This window comes from Paramormyrops kingsleyae, chromosome 2 (genome assembly GCF_048594095.1).
Source record: "Paramormyrops kingsleyae isolate MSU_618 chromosome 2, PKINGS_0.4, whole genome shotgun sequence".
NCBI classification, from domain to species: Eukaryota; Metazoa; Chordata; class Actinopteri; order Osteoglossiformes; family Mormyridae; genus Paramormyrops; species Paramormyrops kingsleyae.
The window spans coordinates 26,171,628-26,185,957 of record NC_132798.1 but is presented as its reverse complement, the minus strand read 5'-3'; the positions used below and the strand labels follow the sequence as shown (position 1 = coordinate 26,185,957).

The 14,330-nt window shown below is 41.2% G+C and overlaps 1 protein-coding gene across 1 annotated transcript in view; it reads right to left on the bottom strand.

Annotated features, from left to right (window-relative positions):
• The window catches only part of serinc5 (serine incorporator 5), a 31,135-nt gene that overhangs the window by 13,657 nt on the left and 3,148 nt on the right, over positions 1 to 14,330 (bottom strand). The window contains exons 2-3 of the mRNA XM_023803150.2: positions 7,310 to 7,477; positions 4,277 to 4,455 (exon numbers count right to left, since the gene is read on the bottom strand). Coding sequence (XP_023658918.1) covers positions 4,277 to 4,455; positions 7,310 to 7,477 — 347 coding nt within the window. The remainder of the gene's footprint in view (positions 1 to 4,276; positions 4,456 to 7,309; positions 7,478 to 14,330) is intronic.

The window sequence follows — 14,330 nt, the reverse complement described above, 5'->3', positions numbered from 1 at the left end:
TTTGGCCTCTTGACAACTTCCATTGTGCCTCCTGTCATCTATTTTGATTTCTTTGGCCCTTTCATACTGATCTACTTGTTCTCAGATTCCTCTTGGATGATTCTTTGTATTCCAACCACTGCTCCTCTAGTTCTCCATCAATTAGATCCAGCATTACTGAATGAGCTTCTGATCCATCCCATGAAGCCTATGGCTATACTTTCCAGGTAATTTCTTGAACGTTGATTGGCTCCGTTGTGTCTTTTCAGCTTCACCGGGAACCTGCACACAAGTAGCTCATAATCTGCTCCACAATCTGCTGCAGGCCATATTTTTCCGTTTTATCAGTTCTTCCATCGTTTGCCACTGACAAATGTAGTCTTTTTGTTTTCTGAGAATTTTTATCATATCCAGCTTCCCTGCACATACACTCACCTAAAGGATTATTAGGAACACCATACTAATACGGTGTTTGACCCCCTTTCGCCTTCAGAACTGCCTTAATTCTACGTGGCATTGATTCAACAAGGTGCTGAAAGCATTCTTTAGAAATGTTGGCCCATATTGGGATAGCATCTTGCAGTTGATAGAGATTTGTGGGATGCACATCCAGGGCACGAAGCTCCCGTTCCACCACATCCCAAAGATGCTCTATTGGGTTGAGATCTGGTGACTGTGGGGGCCATTTTAGTACAGTGAACTCATTGTCATGTTCAAGAAACCAATTAGAAATGATTCGAGCTTTGTGACATGGTGCATTATCCTGCTGGAAGTAGCCATCAGAGGATGGGTACATGGTGGTCATAAAGGGATGGACATGGTCAGAAACAATGCTCAGGTAGGCCGTGGCATTTAAACGATGCCCAATTGGCACTAAGGGGCCTAAAGTGTGCCAAGAAAACATCCCCCACACCATTACACCACCACCTGCAGCCTGCACAGTGGTAACAAGGCATGATGGATCCATGTTCTCATTCTGTTTACGCCATTTGAATGTCTCAACAGAAATCGAGACTCATCAGACCAGGCAACATTTTTCCAGTCTTCAACTGTCCAATTTTGATGAGCTCGTGCAAATTGTAGCCTCTTTGTCCTATTTGTAGTGGAGATGAGTGGTACCTGGTGGGGTCTTCTGCTGTTGTAGCCCATCCGCCTCAAGGTTGTGCGTGTTGTGGCTTCACAAATGCTTTGCTGCATACCTCGGTTGTAACGAGTGGTTATTTCAGTCAAAGTTGCTCTTCTATCAGCTTGAATCAGTCGGCCCATTCTCCTCTGACCTCTAGCATCAACAAGGCATTTTCGCCCACAGGACTGCCGCATACTGGATGTTTTTCCCTTTGCACACCATTCTTTGTAAACCCTAGAAATGGTTGTGCGTGAAAATCCCAGTAACTGAGCAGATTGTGAAATACTCAGACCGGCCCCTCTGGCACCAACAACCATGCCACGCTCAAAATTGCTTAAATCACCTTTCTTTCCCATTCTGACGTTCAGTTTGGAGTTCAGGAGATTGTCTTGACCAGGACCACACCCCTAAATGTATTGAAGCAACTGCCATGTGATTGGTTGATTAGATAATTGCATTAATGAGAAATTGAACAGGTGTTCCTAATAATGTGAAATATACACTCACCTAAAGGATTGTCATATTTCAACACTGGCCCTACCTTTGCAGCTTCAGATTTTGTTTTCCAGTGAGTATTGATGTGTGCAACACAGTGCCAGTGATTGGACGTTCCCTAGTTGAAATCCCACGGTTGCCAGAGTGATGCTGCCGTTGGGCCCTTAACCCCTATTGCCCCAATGGCAATGGATGCTGAGCGATCCTGCACTCTCACCCCAAAACCTGTTCTGACCTCTATATGGACCTTTGCCCACATGCTTTGCCTAGATACTGTAACTACCAAGCAGCAGGAGGCAATATTGGCACCATTAGACAGTAGTATCGATCCACTGCGTCCATAGCGTAGAAAAGTCCCAAAATATTTTTTAATACTATATGCACAATAAATTAACTTGTGTGTACATGATAATGTTGTGCGCACAATATATTATCATGAGGGCACAAGAAATTATATTGTGTGCACTAGATCATCAGGGTATTGAGCACATTTGTGTAAACATGGAGCAACGAACACAGCTCATGAAATTCTGCTTCAGTCTTGTTACATTGCGGTAAAGTTAGCCTCACATTCAATATTCAGTTTTTCGCTGTAATATTTTTTAATGAAAAGCAAACTAGGTGGTTTTTAATCACAAATTCTTGATGCCCAGTACACAGACAGCAATGCACACTGATCTTTTGTGATTTGAGCACTTTCACTATTTGTGTTTAATCCTGTTAATTGGTACAAAAATAGCCTATATGTCTGCTGTAACAAGATATTACCTACATATTTAGAGTTAATGGCAACTCTTACACAAAAAACATTTTAACTGGCAAATTTTACCTAATTTTTGAATGTTAGCATATAAACTGCACATTTATTTAGTCAGACACTGAGTGTCAATTCATAGCGCAAAGGGTGTTCTAACAATTCTAATACTACTAGATGATGCTGTCTCATGTAAAAATGCAAAAAACACGAGGATCCAGAACTCAGGTAATTTTTGGTAATTCAGACAAACGCCTCTGTAAGACTTAAAGAATGCACTAGACAGGATATGACGTGATGAAGCGGTATGATAATCTCCAATGTGTGTAGCCAGACAATGCTACAGCTGAATGGTGGACGGGTCATGTGACTTTACAATGCTGACGACCATATATCTCATGATGCATAGCTGTGCTGCATAAATACTGTGCCTGTACAAAGGCCCATATGTCTGTGGGGCTCATGGAGATGGGATATGCAAAGACTCCCCAATTTCCCCACGGCAACTAATAATCACAACAAAAAAGAATGCTTTGATCTAACCTCATCATAAATACAAGCTGCACCGTGAAGAATCTTTCGCTCTTCCTCAGTAGCATACAGAGTGCCTTTCGATTTGAGGGTTTCATCTTCCAGCACTATGTTAGTTCTGGTGTGTCTGTCCACAATGTTGTTTTCTTCACAGGTACGTTAGTGGTTTAATATCTCCGCCTTCTGCAGTCTGAAATTTGTCACCTTGCTCTTGACAAATGCAGGTGGTTTTTGTATTTGTTGTTGTTCTGCAGCTCTTGCTCAATACTGTCTACACTTGTACCTAGCCATTCACTGAAAACTCAATCTAGCTGAGCTTATGCCTAGTTGACTCCTTGACAGCATGAATGTTTCCAATGTACTATTTGTCTTACTTGTATGTCACTTGGGACAAAAGTGTCTGTTATATATGTAAATGTAGGTGCTAAGTTTTTTCCAGCACCTCCACTAAGACCTGTCTGCTGTGGTTGACCATGACATATATATTATCTTCTCTGATGCACGAAAGCCTCTTACTTTACTTATAAGTTCCTCCTCAGAGTGGTGAAAGGCTACGACACACAATTTAGTCATGAATTCCAAGACCCCGAAGTGCCAGGGATCTGCTGTCCATTTTGCAAGTGCCTCATTTGCACGCAATACAAATATCCAATTACAGGAATGTGAAGAGCTTCATCTGGAGACTAAGGGCTTCTTTCAAGGGAAGTACAGCTCATCCCTTGACAATCTGCATGCAGTGGAGCTCTTAATTAATGTCCATTCATTGAAAAAGCAGTGAGCAAGTAAGTTGAGGCTTAGAGGCAGAAGAGGGGCTGGGGGGGGGGGTGGAGGAACTGGTCTTAGGCAACCTTCCAGGTAGAGTGCAGGCGGGAGAGACTCCAAAATTTTAGAAAATTGCTTGCATGAGCTGTTTTGCTGATAGTACAGCATGTGTTTTTTCTTCCAACTCATAAACTGGGTCATAGATGTCAAGGTCAACGGATTAACGAACACAAATGGTGGGAAACTGATGGGTATGCCTTGCACCTGCTGAGAGAAAAATACTCCACTGAGGTTGATAAAGGCACAACGGTGATAAGAGGAGGAGGGTTGGAGTAGAGAAGACGACACCTGTTGCGAAAGGAGGAGGTTATGCTTTGATCACATACTGCAAATAACCAATCACGATGAGAATGTCTTGGTAGTGTGTAAATTCGCCATTTTCTTTTGTTTGCGGGTTCACCCCATTGGGTCAGGAGCAGTCCGTTTTCTCCACTGTACTGCTTCTGAGCTGCTTTGCTTATTAGAAGAAACATTATCTTACGGAGTCCCAAGGTGATTTTTTGCCTTCTACTACAAAAGAAATTAGGAGGAAAATAACCACAAGTGGGTTAAAACACAAGATCACGTACCCGTTGTGGACGGCAGCCCGGCAGCCCTTGCTGGTGTGCACCCTGAAGGTGAGCACGGAGAAGATGAAGAAGAAGCAGGCCATACCGAAACAGACCTTGTAGACTGCAGAGTACCCCACCAGACTCTTGCAGTTCTCTCCCGCCTTGAGCTTCTCACACAGCTCAGTGTAGAAAGGGATCTACAGAGAAGAAGTGGCATTGTTACAAAAATAAAAAAAACCATAAACCTTCATCTGGCTCAGAAGAAGTCCCTAGCTAGTGAGCCACACAGCATTCCTCGGTTCACACTAAAGGACACCGGTGAGAACCTTCATAACGCGGCTGCTCCTACTGCAACCTACTCCTGACTCCAATGCCTCCAGTTCCAGTTCGACCACTCTCCCATAGTGATACCACTGTATCTTCATTGACTAAGATCGACTCACACATTCCTATACAACAAAAAGCCTCACACACTGAGAAGGTGATGGGCAGCATGCCCTCTCAATGTCTACGGGAAAGTCATGCATGTGAAAAGGCGGCACTTGCATTGGCCGGCCACCGATAAATGACGGTTCTGGTTTTGTTATAAAGCGCACTTTTGAGTTTGGGATGTGCCCCTTACGGTGGTTTTTATCGCTGTCGCCCTGACACTCCTGCCGCTCTCTGCTTAGCTCGCCAGTCATGGAGCTGCAATAAACTTCAATTTGTTGTGCAAGTGAATGGGCTGACGGCACAAGCTGGGTCACTGATCCCTTGATGTTCGTGGCTAAATGGCTGTCGGGTGAAAGGAAAGCCAAGCACCAGTCTCCTAACATGCTTATTCTCTCACACTAACAAGCCTCTGGATAAAGAGGATCCTTTCTGCTCACGGGAACACTGCCGGTGCAGAGACTGGGGGGGAAAAAAAAGTGTGGAGCTGGCCCCGCCCACTGCCCTTTAGAAAGGGGTGTTAGCATGGCTTGTAGGATGACTTTCGGGAACCGCAAACAAAAGAGGGGATGAATAAATGAGGTGCCTTTTTTCTAGGGTGTGCGTTTTTTCGAAGATTGATGGAGAAACATACAAAGGGACGTCAAGGACTTTGCCTTGAATTCCAATGCATGCTAAACCGCAAAAAGGGATTTACGTTAAAATAAAACAGGAAAACAATGTCATCAGACTTTCAGGTTCAGATGAACTTTCACGACAACCGGCACCCATTCTGACATCTCAAAAGCTTCAGCATATAATAAAAAGAAAAATCTTTTGTGCGACTACTTTCAGGGGGGGGGGAACAAAATTTACAGCTCCCAGTCAAATAGTGGATCACCATGGTAATACCAGTGGGTTACAGTTGTGTGAATTCAGTGCACGTCTGTATACGACTGCGGGAACAGCAGCCAACTAGTAACAGCTCATTGTCAGAAACCTTTAGTCCAACTGGAAACTGGCCAGTTCATTTATTGAGGAATATGAAGGCAGAGCTGCCTATCCTAATAAACTGGGTGCCTCTCTCCACACGGTCTCCTCTTCCACAAAAGGCTCATAATTAATTAATTAATGCACTGCAATAGGATCAGTTTAATTAAATGGTCCCAGTGGGCTTGCTAGCATTGCGCAATACCAAGTTTCCAAACCTTCGGCAAAGCTAAACACCACCCTAAACACCACCCTCCACAGCTCACGGGCTTGCAGACACCTTATTAAAACTGCCCATCAACAGAGTCTGAATACGCAGCACCAATCAAAAGGTTTTTCACACACTGAGATTTTGTACATTCGCATGTTACTCACTAAACATTTACCAAAAATACACTTAATATTCTTTGCTAACAAAAATTTATAGTACATTCACCATTTGAGCACCTTGCCATATGTTTGACTCAAAGTAACCCCCTCTATCAGTCATAACAGCGGAGAAAATCTGAGGCATTCTTTCTACAAGAGACATAACTACTGCTCTGTTTCACGGGATGATAACTGGTGCACTTAAAGTTAAACGGCAGCCTAAAATTTGACTATGCCATCGTGACACAACCTGTTAATATGATGTCAGACATGCACTGTTACATACTTTTTTCATGTTATAAAGGAAACTTGTTTTATTTGACATTTCAATTTATAGTTGTGCACTCAACTTTCCATTGATTAACAAGAATAAAAAATCTGCAGTTTATGAAATAAATGGAATTGTGGTAAAAACCTGTGGTGTGCAAACACTTTTGACTGGTAGTGTACATGTCACAAACATATTTACAAAAAAGCGGAACTCTAAACCACACATTGTTAATAACCAGGTATTAACCCATAATCTATTTCACTATTAATTAACATATTAACAATTCATCTATTGGACTATTAATTCAGATTTAATATCCATTGGACTTCGCCTTTCATCTGAACATTATGTCGAAAATCATGAGAATGGCAAAAAAACGAAGTAATTCAGCAAGAAAAACAGGCCAGCTGCATTTCATTCACAGAGCACCAAGCAGCAACCCAGTGCGGCTGCGCTCGAGTGTGCAACGTGGTAAGGGCTCAAAGCGTGACACAAGCACAGTCTAGTGATGAATTAGTGCAGAAGTGGGAATGTTTTTCAAAGCTGGGAATAAAATGTGATACAGTTACAGTGCATATTGTGTTGTTGGATTTACTGAACATACAGATCACCTACCATTCGGGGGAGGGGGGGGGGGCTTTTTCCAGCAGAAGAACAACTGAAGAAGAAAAATCAGAAGGAGGTACAGAACAAGGAGCAGAAGAAAAGAGAAAGAAGGGAAATAAGGATTGAAAATAAAAGCAGAAGGAAGAGAGGAAGAGGAAGAAGCAGAAGCAGGGAAACAAGGAGCAGAAGAAGAACCTTTAAGGAAGGAGAAGAAGCTTTAGTGACAGCAGAAGGAAAATAAGAAAAAAGCAGAACCAGCAGAAGCAGGAAAAAAGCAGAAAAACCAGTAGAGGTGGAAGAAAAAAGCGGAAGTAGTAAGAAAAGGAAGTAGAAGTGTGTGTTCACTAGTAAGAAAGAGTCAAATTTCAAGTTACAAACCACCATACCGATGCAACCAGTGCACTTACGTTATCCCTCATCTCCTTCTCTACGGTGGGCGACATCATGACCACGCAGATTACGGTGACCAGCAGAAAGTAGAGGGCGTACAGGAAGCGGGTCCCCGTGGACTGGCGGATCTTGGGACAGCAGCTGCAGCACAGGGAGCAGGCGGCCGAGCCACAGCAGCACTCCAGCTGCAATGAGGCAGCACTGGTGTCAGAGCACCCAAGACAAGTCTCAATATAAGACAAATGGCCACACTTATGTAGATGCAGACCATGTTGCCTTTGGGGGAAGAAACCCAACACCCAGAATATATAATCAATATAGACTTGGTTACAGATTCCTGAGTAAAAATTCCTAAAGTATTACATTATCTTGTGATACAGAAATGTGTAAAGAAAATTATTACTTAGTCATCAGAGAAGACCCAAATCATAGCAATGGACTCTGTAAATCAAAAGATAGAACAGATGGGGGTTTTGAAATTATTCTGAAAATCTGTCACCATTCAAGTGCCACTTTTTTGATCTAGTGTCTATGGAATTAGTTCCAGGATGTCAAAACACAGAAACCATGAAATTCTATGCAGAACAGTGAGACATGAGCAATTCTGCTCTGGTTTAGGTATAAATATGAGGGAAACAGACACACATACACAGAGAGAGAGAGAGAGAGAGAGAGAGAGAGAGAAGCACACAAATCTCTTTTAAAAAGAGGGAAATCCTATAATTAAGGCACAACATCTCATTCTGTCACAGCGGTCCATAATTATAGGCACAACCAAGGATGGTAATTTTACCTACTCAGACCAGTGTAGAGGACCCTGGTTAGTTCTAGTACTGACTTCCCAGCAGCACATGGACTCAGCAGCCTATGATAGTCTGTATCTGGGGTAGAAGCAGCTACAGCCTTCTAGGCTGGACCAATCAGAGCAGGATCTCCCCTGGCTGGACTGAAACGGTATTCTAGCGGGACATTAACGTCGGTGTGCTTTCCACAGAGATCCACAGAAACGCATATGAACCTCTACAGAGAACCACAAGATTTTCATATTTTTGCAGTTCATTTCAACGCACTGGCATTTCAGCATGCGTTTGCATCCTTTGTGCCATTCTACTGAGGATTTGACTGGTGTTTTGTGGCCAACTTGTGAGAATACAGAAATAATATAATGCAATACACAGGATATCAAATACAGAGCAATAATAAATGAACCTCTACAGAGTACGACAAGACTTTCATTTTTTTCTATAATGTTAAGTTAAATATTGTGTGACATGAAGCACATATTTTTATGAATAATATTGCCATACTTGAATTATGCCTAAAGAAATGCAAAACCATTTATAAATTTATAAATCTTGTTAATAAACATATACAACATATGCAATATTTTTATAAAAGCTGGATCCATGTACAGTTATGAAAAAACAATTCATAATGAGGGCAGGAGGCTCCATACTGAGTGCCGTTAATATTCATTTGCTATTTAGTAGCCGAAATGTAGTATGCAAAGTGAGGGGTATGCCGGAATGCTCAGTATGGAGGAGACAATAGGCGAACAGTACCCGGACAACCTAATCTATTCTTAGAAATTGCAAAGTATGCAACTGATGGATGCTACACTAGTAGGCTTTTAATGAAATTCAGTATGTACTGTGTAAGTATTCGATTTCGGATGAACCCATTGTCTCCAATGGAGCCCTTGATGGGGGGTGGCTGAGTGCCACTGACCCCGAGTGGCCCAGGAGGCCCCTCCCCCATAGCAGTCATCCTGCTGGACATCGGGGCCCAAGGGTGAAAAGGTCTAGGCATGACTGAACCTGAAGACAATACTACAGCTGCAGTCAGCACAATGAGAATTTCCCAGCCAGCTTTAGCTGGGAGTGTCTTTTGTGGACTAGCTCTGCTATACACACCCGTTTCAGTGAAGAGGAGACATTCAGCCCTTGGTTTCAAGCCTTGACATAAAAGTCAGGAGCCTTTTGTGAAACAGAAACTTCAACATGAGACTCAAACTCCCGGCAGAAGTAGTCAGCTGGATATTACTAATAATCTACACTACAGATTAAAAGAGCAATATGAGGAGAGGAAAACTACATAACTGAAACCTTTACGGGAAAGAGCAGCGACTCAGATGACTGTCTAGCATTACCACAATTTCATTGCCTATCAGGATTTTCAGCTATATGGGTTGTACTGTATATTAATCTATCCATCTTCTAAATACTTATTCTGGACAAGGTAAAAGGAGCCTATCCCAGGCAACTCAGGGCATAAGGCAGGGAAACCGGCAATTTTGAGACACCACTTATCCTGACTGCATGGCTGTTTCCGAAACCGCATACTATACTATTAGTATATACTGATTTGGACCAAAAAGTAGTATGTGGTATGCAATATCTGAAAAATATTAAATTTGCAGTATAGAAACCCAGATGTCATACTGATTTAGAAAATATCACCAGCATGCACAAGACCAGTCTCTCTCACCTACTGCATCCCACAATGCAACACAGAACGGCACAGCCCTGTTTTGACTGTTTAACTTGGAGACGTATAGTGGACCTGACGGCCACCACAGCCCAGCCTCAGAATAAAAATTATTTGTGGAATAATAATAATTCTTCTTCTTCTTCTTCTTCTTCATCATCATTGTTATTATTATTACCCATTTTAATGAGGGGTGGGGCAAAGTACAACGAACCAACGTCAGGTTAATTGGTCCAAACAAGTTAGCAGTTCTACACCGATCAGCGAGTGAGCTAACGTTAGCAGCTAACGGGTGATGCTAATGACTGCCCTCTGATGAATTATTGCAGCACACTGGTTGAAAAACACTGTTTTAGACAATGCCTTGTCTGTGGGAAATGGTCATTTTAAATTTAAAAGGCTTGCAGGGAAGTCAGGTAAAAATGTTGCATGCTAAAAAACTAGCATACTGGATTCTACGCTGACTAACAGTACACAGTATATACCGGTTACAGTATGCAGTACACTGTAGGCCGAAAACAGCTTGTGTCTTTGCACATGAAAACTAACAACACATTATGCATTCCCCCGTGATAGCATGTTGACTAAAGCTTGACTAAAGTGCACCTCTAACTGCTACATAGGCTGCTGTCCAATGCTGCATGTTTCAAAGCTTGACGACAAATGCCAGAGAGCACCCTGAACCCAGAAAGTAGGAGACATACACGTAGATATTTATGTAGTGGGTAGGTTTGCGTAGCATCTAATTTTTCCATACCTTTGAAGCATTAAACTGCGGTACATGGTATTTTGACAGTACAGTGGTACCTCAGTTCTCAAACTCATTAGAACTAGAATTTCTTAAAAGTCGAACCAACCAGTTCGAAAAAAAATTACCTAGAACTCGATCTGAATCTCAGAAGTCAAACCGTGAACGCCGATCTAAGATAACTTGTACACGCGGGGAAATGACTCACGTGGCACGTCTCTCAGCGAAAACAAAGGTTAATGCTTCAGTCTCAGCCTCGCATTCGCTGTGATAGCATCGTGCATGTTTACACAAGCTGAATACATATATTTAGACAGTAAAAATACATTTAGACAATGACAGACAGTAACAGTAATTATTATTATATAATAAAATACATTTAAAAATAAAGATTTCTTATTAATTATTTTAATATCATTAATAATAAACCATTAATACAATTATAATAATATTGTCGTGCCCAGTGGGGACGGAACGGAGACAAAGGCGCAGGTGTCAGGGTATCAGGGAATACGGGGTTTAATTACAGGTAAGGCAGGCAAAACGCAGATGGACAATACAATGACTGAAACGCGGACGAAAAACGGAGGACTAATGACAACAACCAGAAACAGCTGATCACACAGGGTTAACGAGGGGGCGTGGCACACGGAAGGAGCGGACAATCGGGGCAGGACGCATTGTTTTTCTTTTAACTTTACATATTGCTTAGATACATTTATTTTCTTACTTTAAAAACTACTGTTTTGATAAATGTGCTTAGATGTCTTTAGTACAGTATATGCTTTTCTTATTTTGTCCAGTTCATTTTGGGTTTAAATGCTAAAAAAAAAAAAACATTTCGGTGTAATTTTTTGGGGCCAGGAACCAATTAATTGGTTTTCCATTATTTCTTATGGGGAAAATTCGATCAGAACTCGAACTTTTTAGGATTCGGCCCGGAGTTCTGAACGGATTAATTTCGAGTTCTGAGGTACAACTGTATTTTCAAAAGCAACATTATTCCGGCATATATGAAATCTTGGCGGGGGGGAGGGTTATTCGCAATCATAAATCTCCCTCCACCCCCCCCAATATCATGGGACCCCCCAGTTCCCTTCAGCTTGGCTATGATTTCAAAATATCTACTTGCATATTTGCAAGAACAGAGAGACCATGCATGAAAATGAAATAGAAAGGCTAAAAGTATCATTCTGAGTGTAAACAAAAGCTAGTTGTCAACCTGAGACCAGGAAGCATGGCTCTTTGTCTGGTGAAGGCTCACAAACACTGACACCGCACCACTCACAATGCCAACATTCCTAAATTCCAGAGATACTTGTCTACCAGGAACTGGTCCCAAGTCAGAAACTCCAAGCAAATGAAGCGTTTGTGCCCAAATGCTGCAAGAGACCTGAAGTTATACATAGCTGCCCTCGCTCACGTACTTTAAAAAAAATAAATTAAAAAATCACTAATCACAGCCTGCATCACACTCACATACTGAATTATCAGAGCAAAAGCAAAGAAAAATCACTTGCTATGGTGAATTTCATTCATGCAGCTACAAGATTCTTTGTGAGCACATACAATTGGAATCAGCTCCTTTAAAATGGCATCCTGGGTACTTTCCACAGTTCCAGCTAATGCAATTAATGACAGAGAACTTCCACACAAATCAGCATACAAAAGTGTCACAGGGAAATGTGTTTTTAATCTTATGGTGACTGTCTGAACCCGCTGAGGACTGAAAGATCAAGCGTACCTCTCTTTTTGGATACACCCCCCCCCCATCTAAATTTTGAAATAAAGCACACAAATTAAGAGGGAGGGGAGCAGGATTATGCATCATCTACTAATTAAAAGTATAATTTTACTCACAGTTGCTGCTCTGATGAGTTAGGCGACCCAGCAGATGATTAACCTTCAATGTACCTAGTTAGCAAACTAGGCATTTATTGAATGTTGCCAGACTACCACTGAAAACACATAACTTTTTAATACACGGCCTTACAAAGAAATTCTGTCCCTTATGTGATTTCTTACATAACAACGGAATCGATGGATTTTTGTTTAACAGAAGTGAGCCTTCATCTTAAAGCGTGATTTTCATTAATCTTAAATTTTAAAGGGATCAATTTTATGAACAGTTCAATCAAAATTAATTATGAGCTGTGCTGGAAAAAAAAACCTGCATAGAAGGTGTGCTGTGAAAACGAGATTTGAGAAACATTTTTAGAACAACAAACAGAAAACAAACAGGTGACATCAATCCCCTCTGTCCAAAAGTGCCCATTGTTACTCAGTTATTACACAGCAGTATCTTAGCCATAACTGATACATGTAACACATTTTTCACCACAGCATTCAGGCCAAGACCCATGGCATACTGTGATTAAATCAGAACTGCGAGGAACTCAGCAGACAGCAGTGACGTTACATTTTACAAAAAAGAAACCACAAGATACGGTGATGCCTCTGTGCATTTGCAACCTTAATTACCTCTTAAAAGGCAAAAAAAAAATCTATTGCCTGATAAGCAACCTAATATATCTGTTTACCTGCAGACATACTCATAACAGCCAAATGACTCACTTTAGTCTTGCAAAACTTCCAACATCACATTACATTGTACTATAACAACTATTTGACCCGATGTTTACTTAATAACAGTTTTTATTTGTCAAAGTGTCATCTTCCCTTAACACAGCACAGTCATGTATTTAAGTCATTTTATTACTCAATGTATTATGCATTAATAATTTATTGCATACACAAAGCTTGACTGTATCTACTTATGGTAAAAAAACAACATCAAAAGAACATTTATACTATGTATATTTAGCCACAGACTGTACAGACAAATGGCTGTTTGCATGTGTGTGGATTGTATACAACAATTTCATCCAAGTCATCCAGGGCAGAGTCCAGCCATTCGTATTAACACGCTACGACAAAGATCATGCGCTCACTTACTACAGCTGTTTGTGGATAAGAAAGTAAACAATACAACATTAAAAACAATACAACAAGAAAAAAAAATGCTGCCTGGACCCCAAACAACAAGAACTCAAGGTGTTATTGTCCCCAATACACACACAAATAGCCACAGCATACAGTGACTCATCTGAAACATGTTACTTTCATAAACATTAAGGCATGACTGAGGCAAACCCAAAATCATAGACTACAATAAAAAGGCTGGACCACCCTTCCCCAAAAACCAGAATATATGCTAAATTGTGACTCTTGAGTAGGCCAATATGGGAGAGCTGCTGTGCATGAACAGAAAGTGGTTTGACAAAGTAACAGTGCAAACCAGAGGTCACCAACATGGTGCCCGCGGGGACCAGGATGCCCCCAAGGACCACATAAGTCACCCACGGACCTGTTCTAAAAATACCAGTGAGCAGTGTCTAAAATTTAATTTTATCCTGTTGCTATTCTTCTTTAATCACATTTGAATTTATATAGATTTGAAAATGACAATATCTAAAAAAAAAAAGTATTTAAAATATATTTATTATACATGAAGTTCAGATAAGTTTAGGAGGGCGTTTCAAACTGGTAGCCCTTCGTATGGCTCAGTACCTGTGAAGTAGCTCTCAGTTTCAAAAAGGTTGGTGACCCCTGGTCCAAACCAAGACAACACTGTGGTTACATTATTTTCACTATTTGGTAGGGCAGTGGTATTTTTCAAACCAATATTACAATGAACTAGCAAAGTATGAAGTATAATACATCTACTGAAAACTGGGGCAATTTGGCTTCTCATCAGATGCATGGAAATGCTTCTGAAACTTCTGTAACAAAGTTGTACAGAG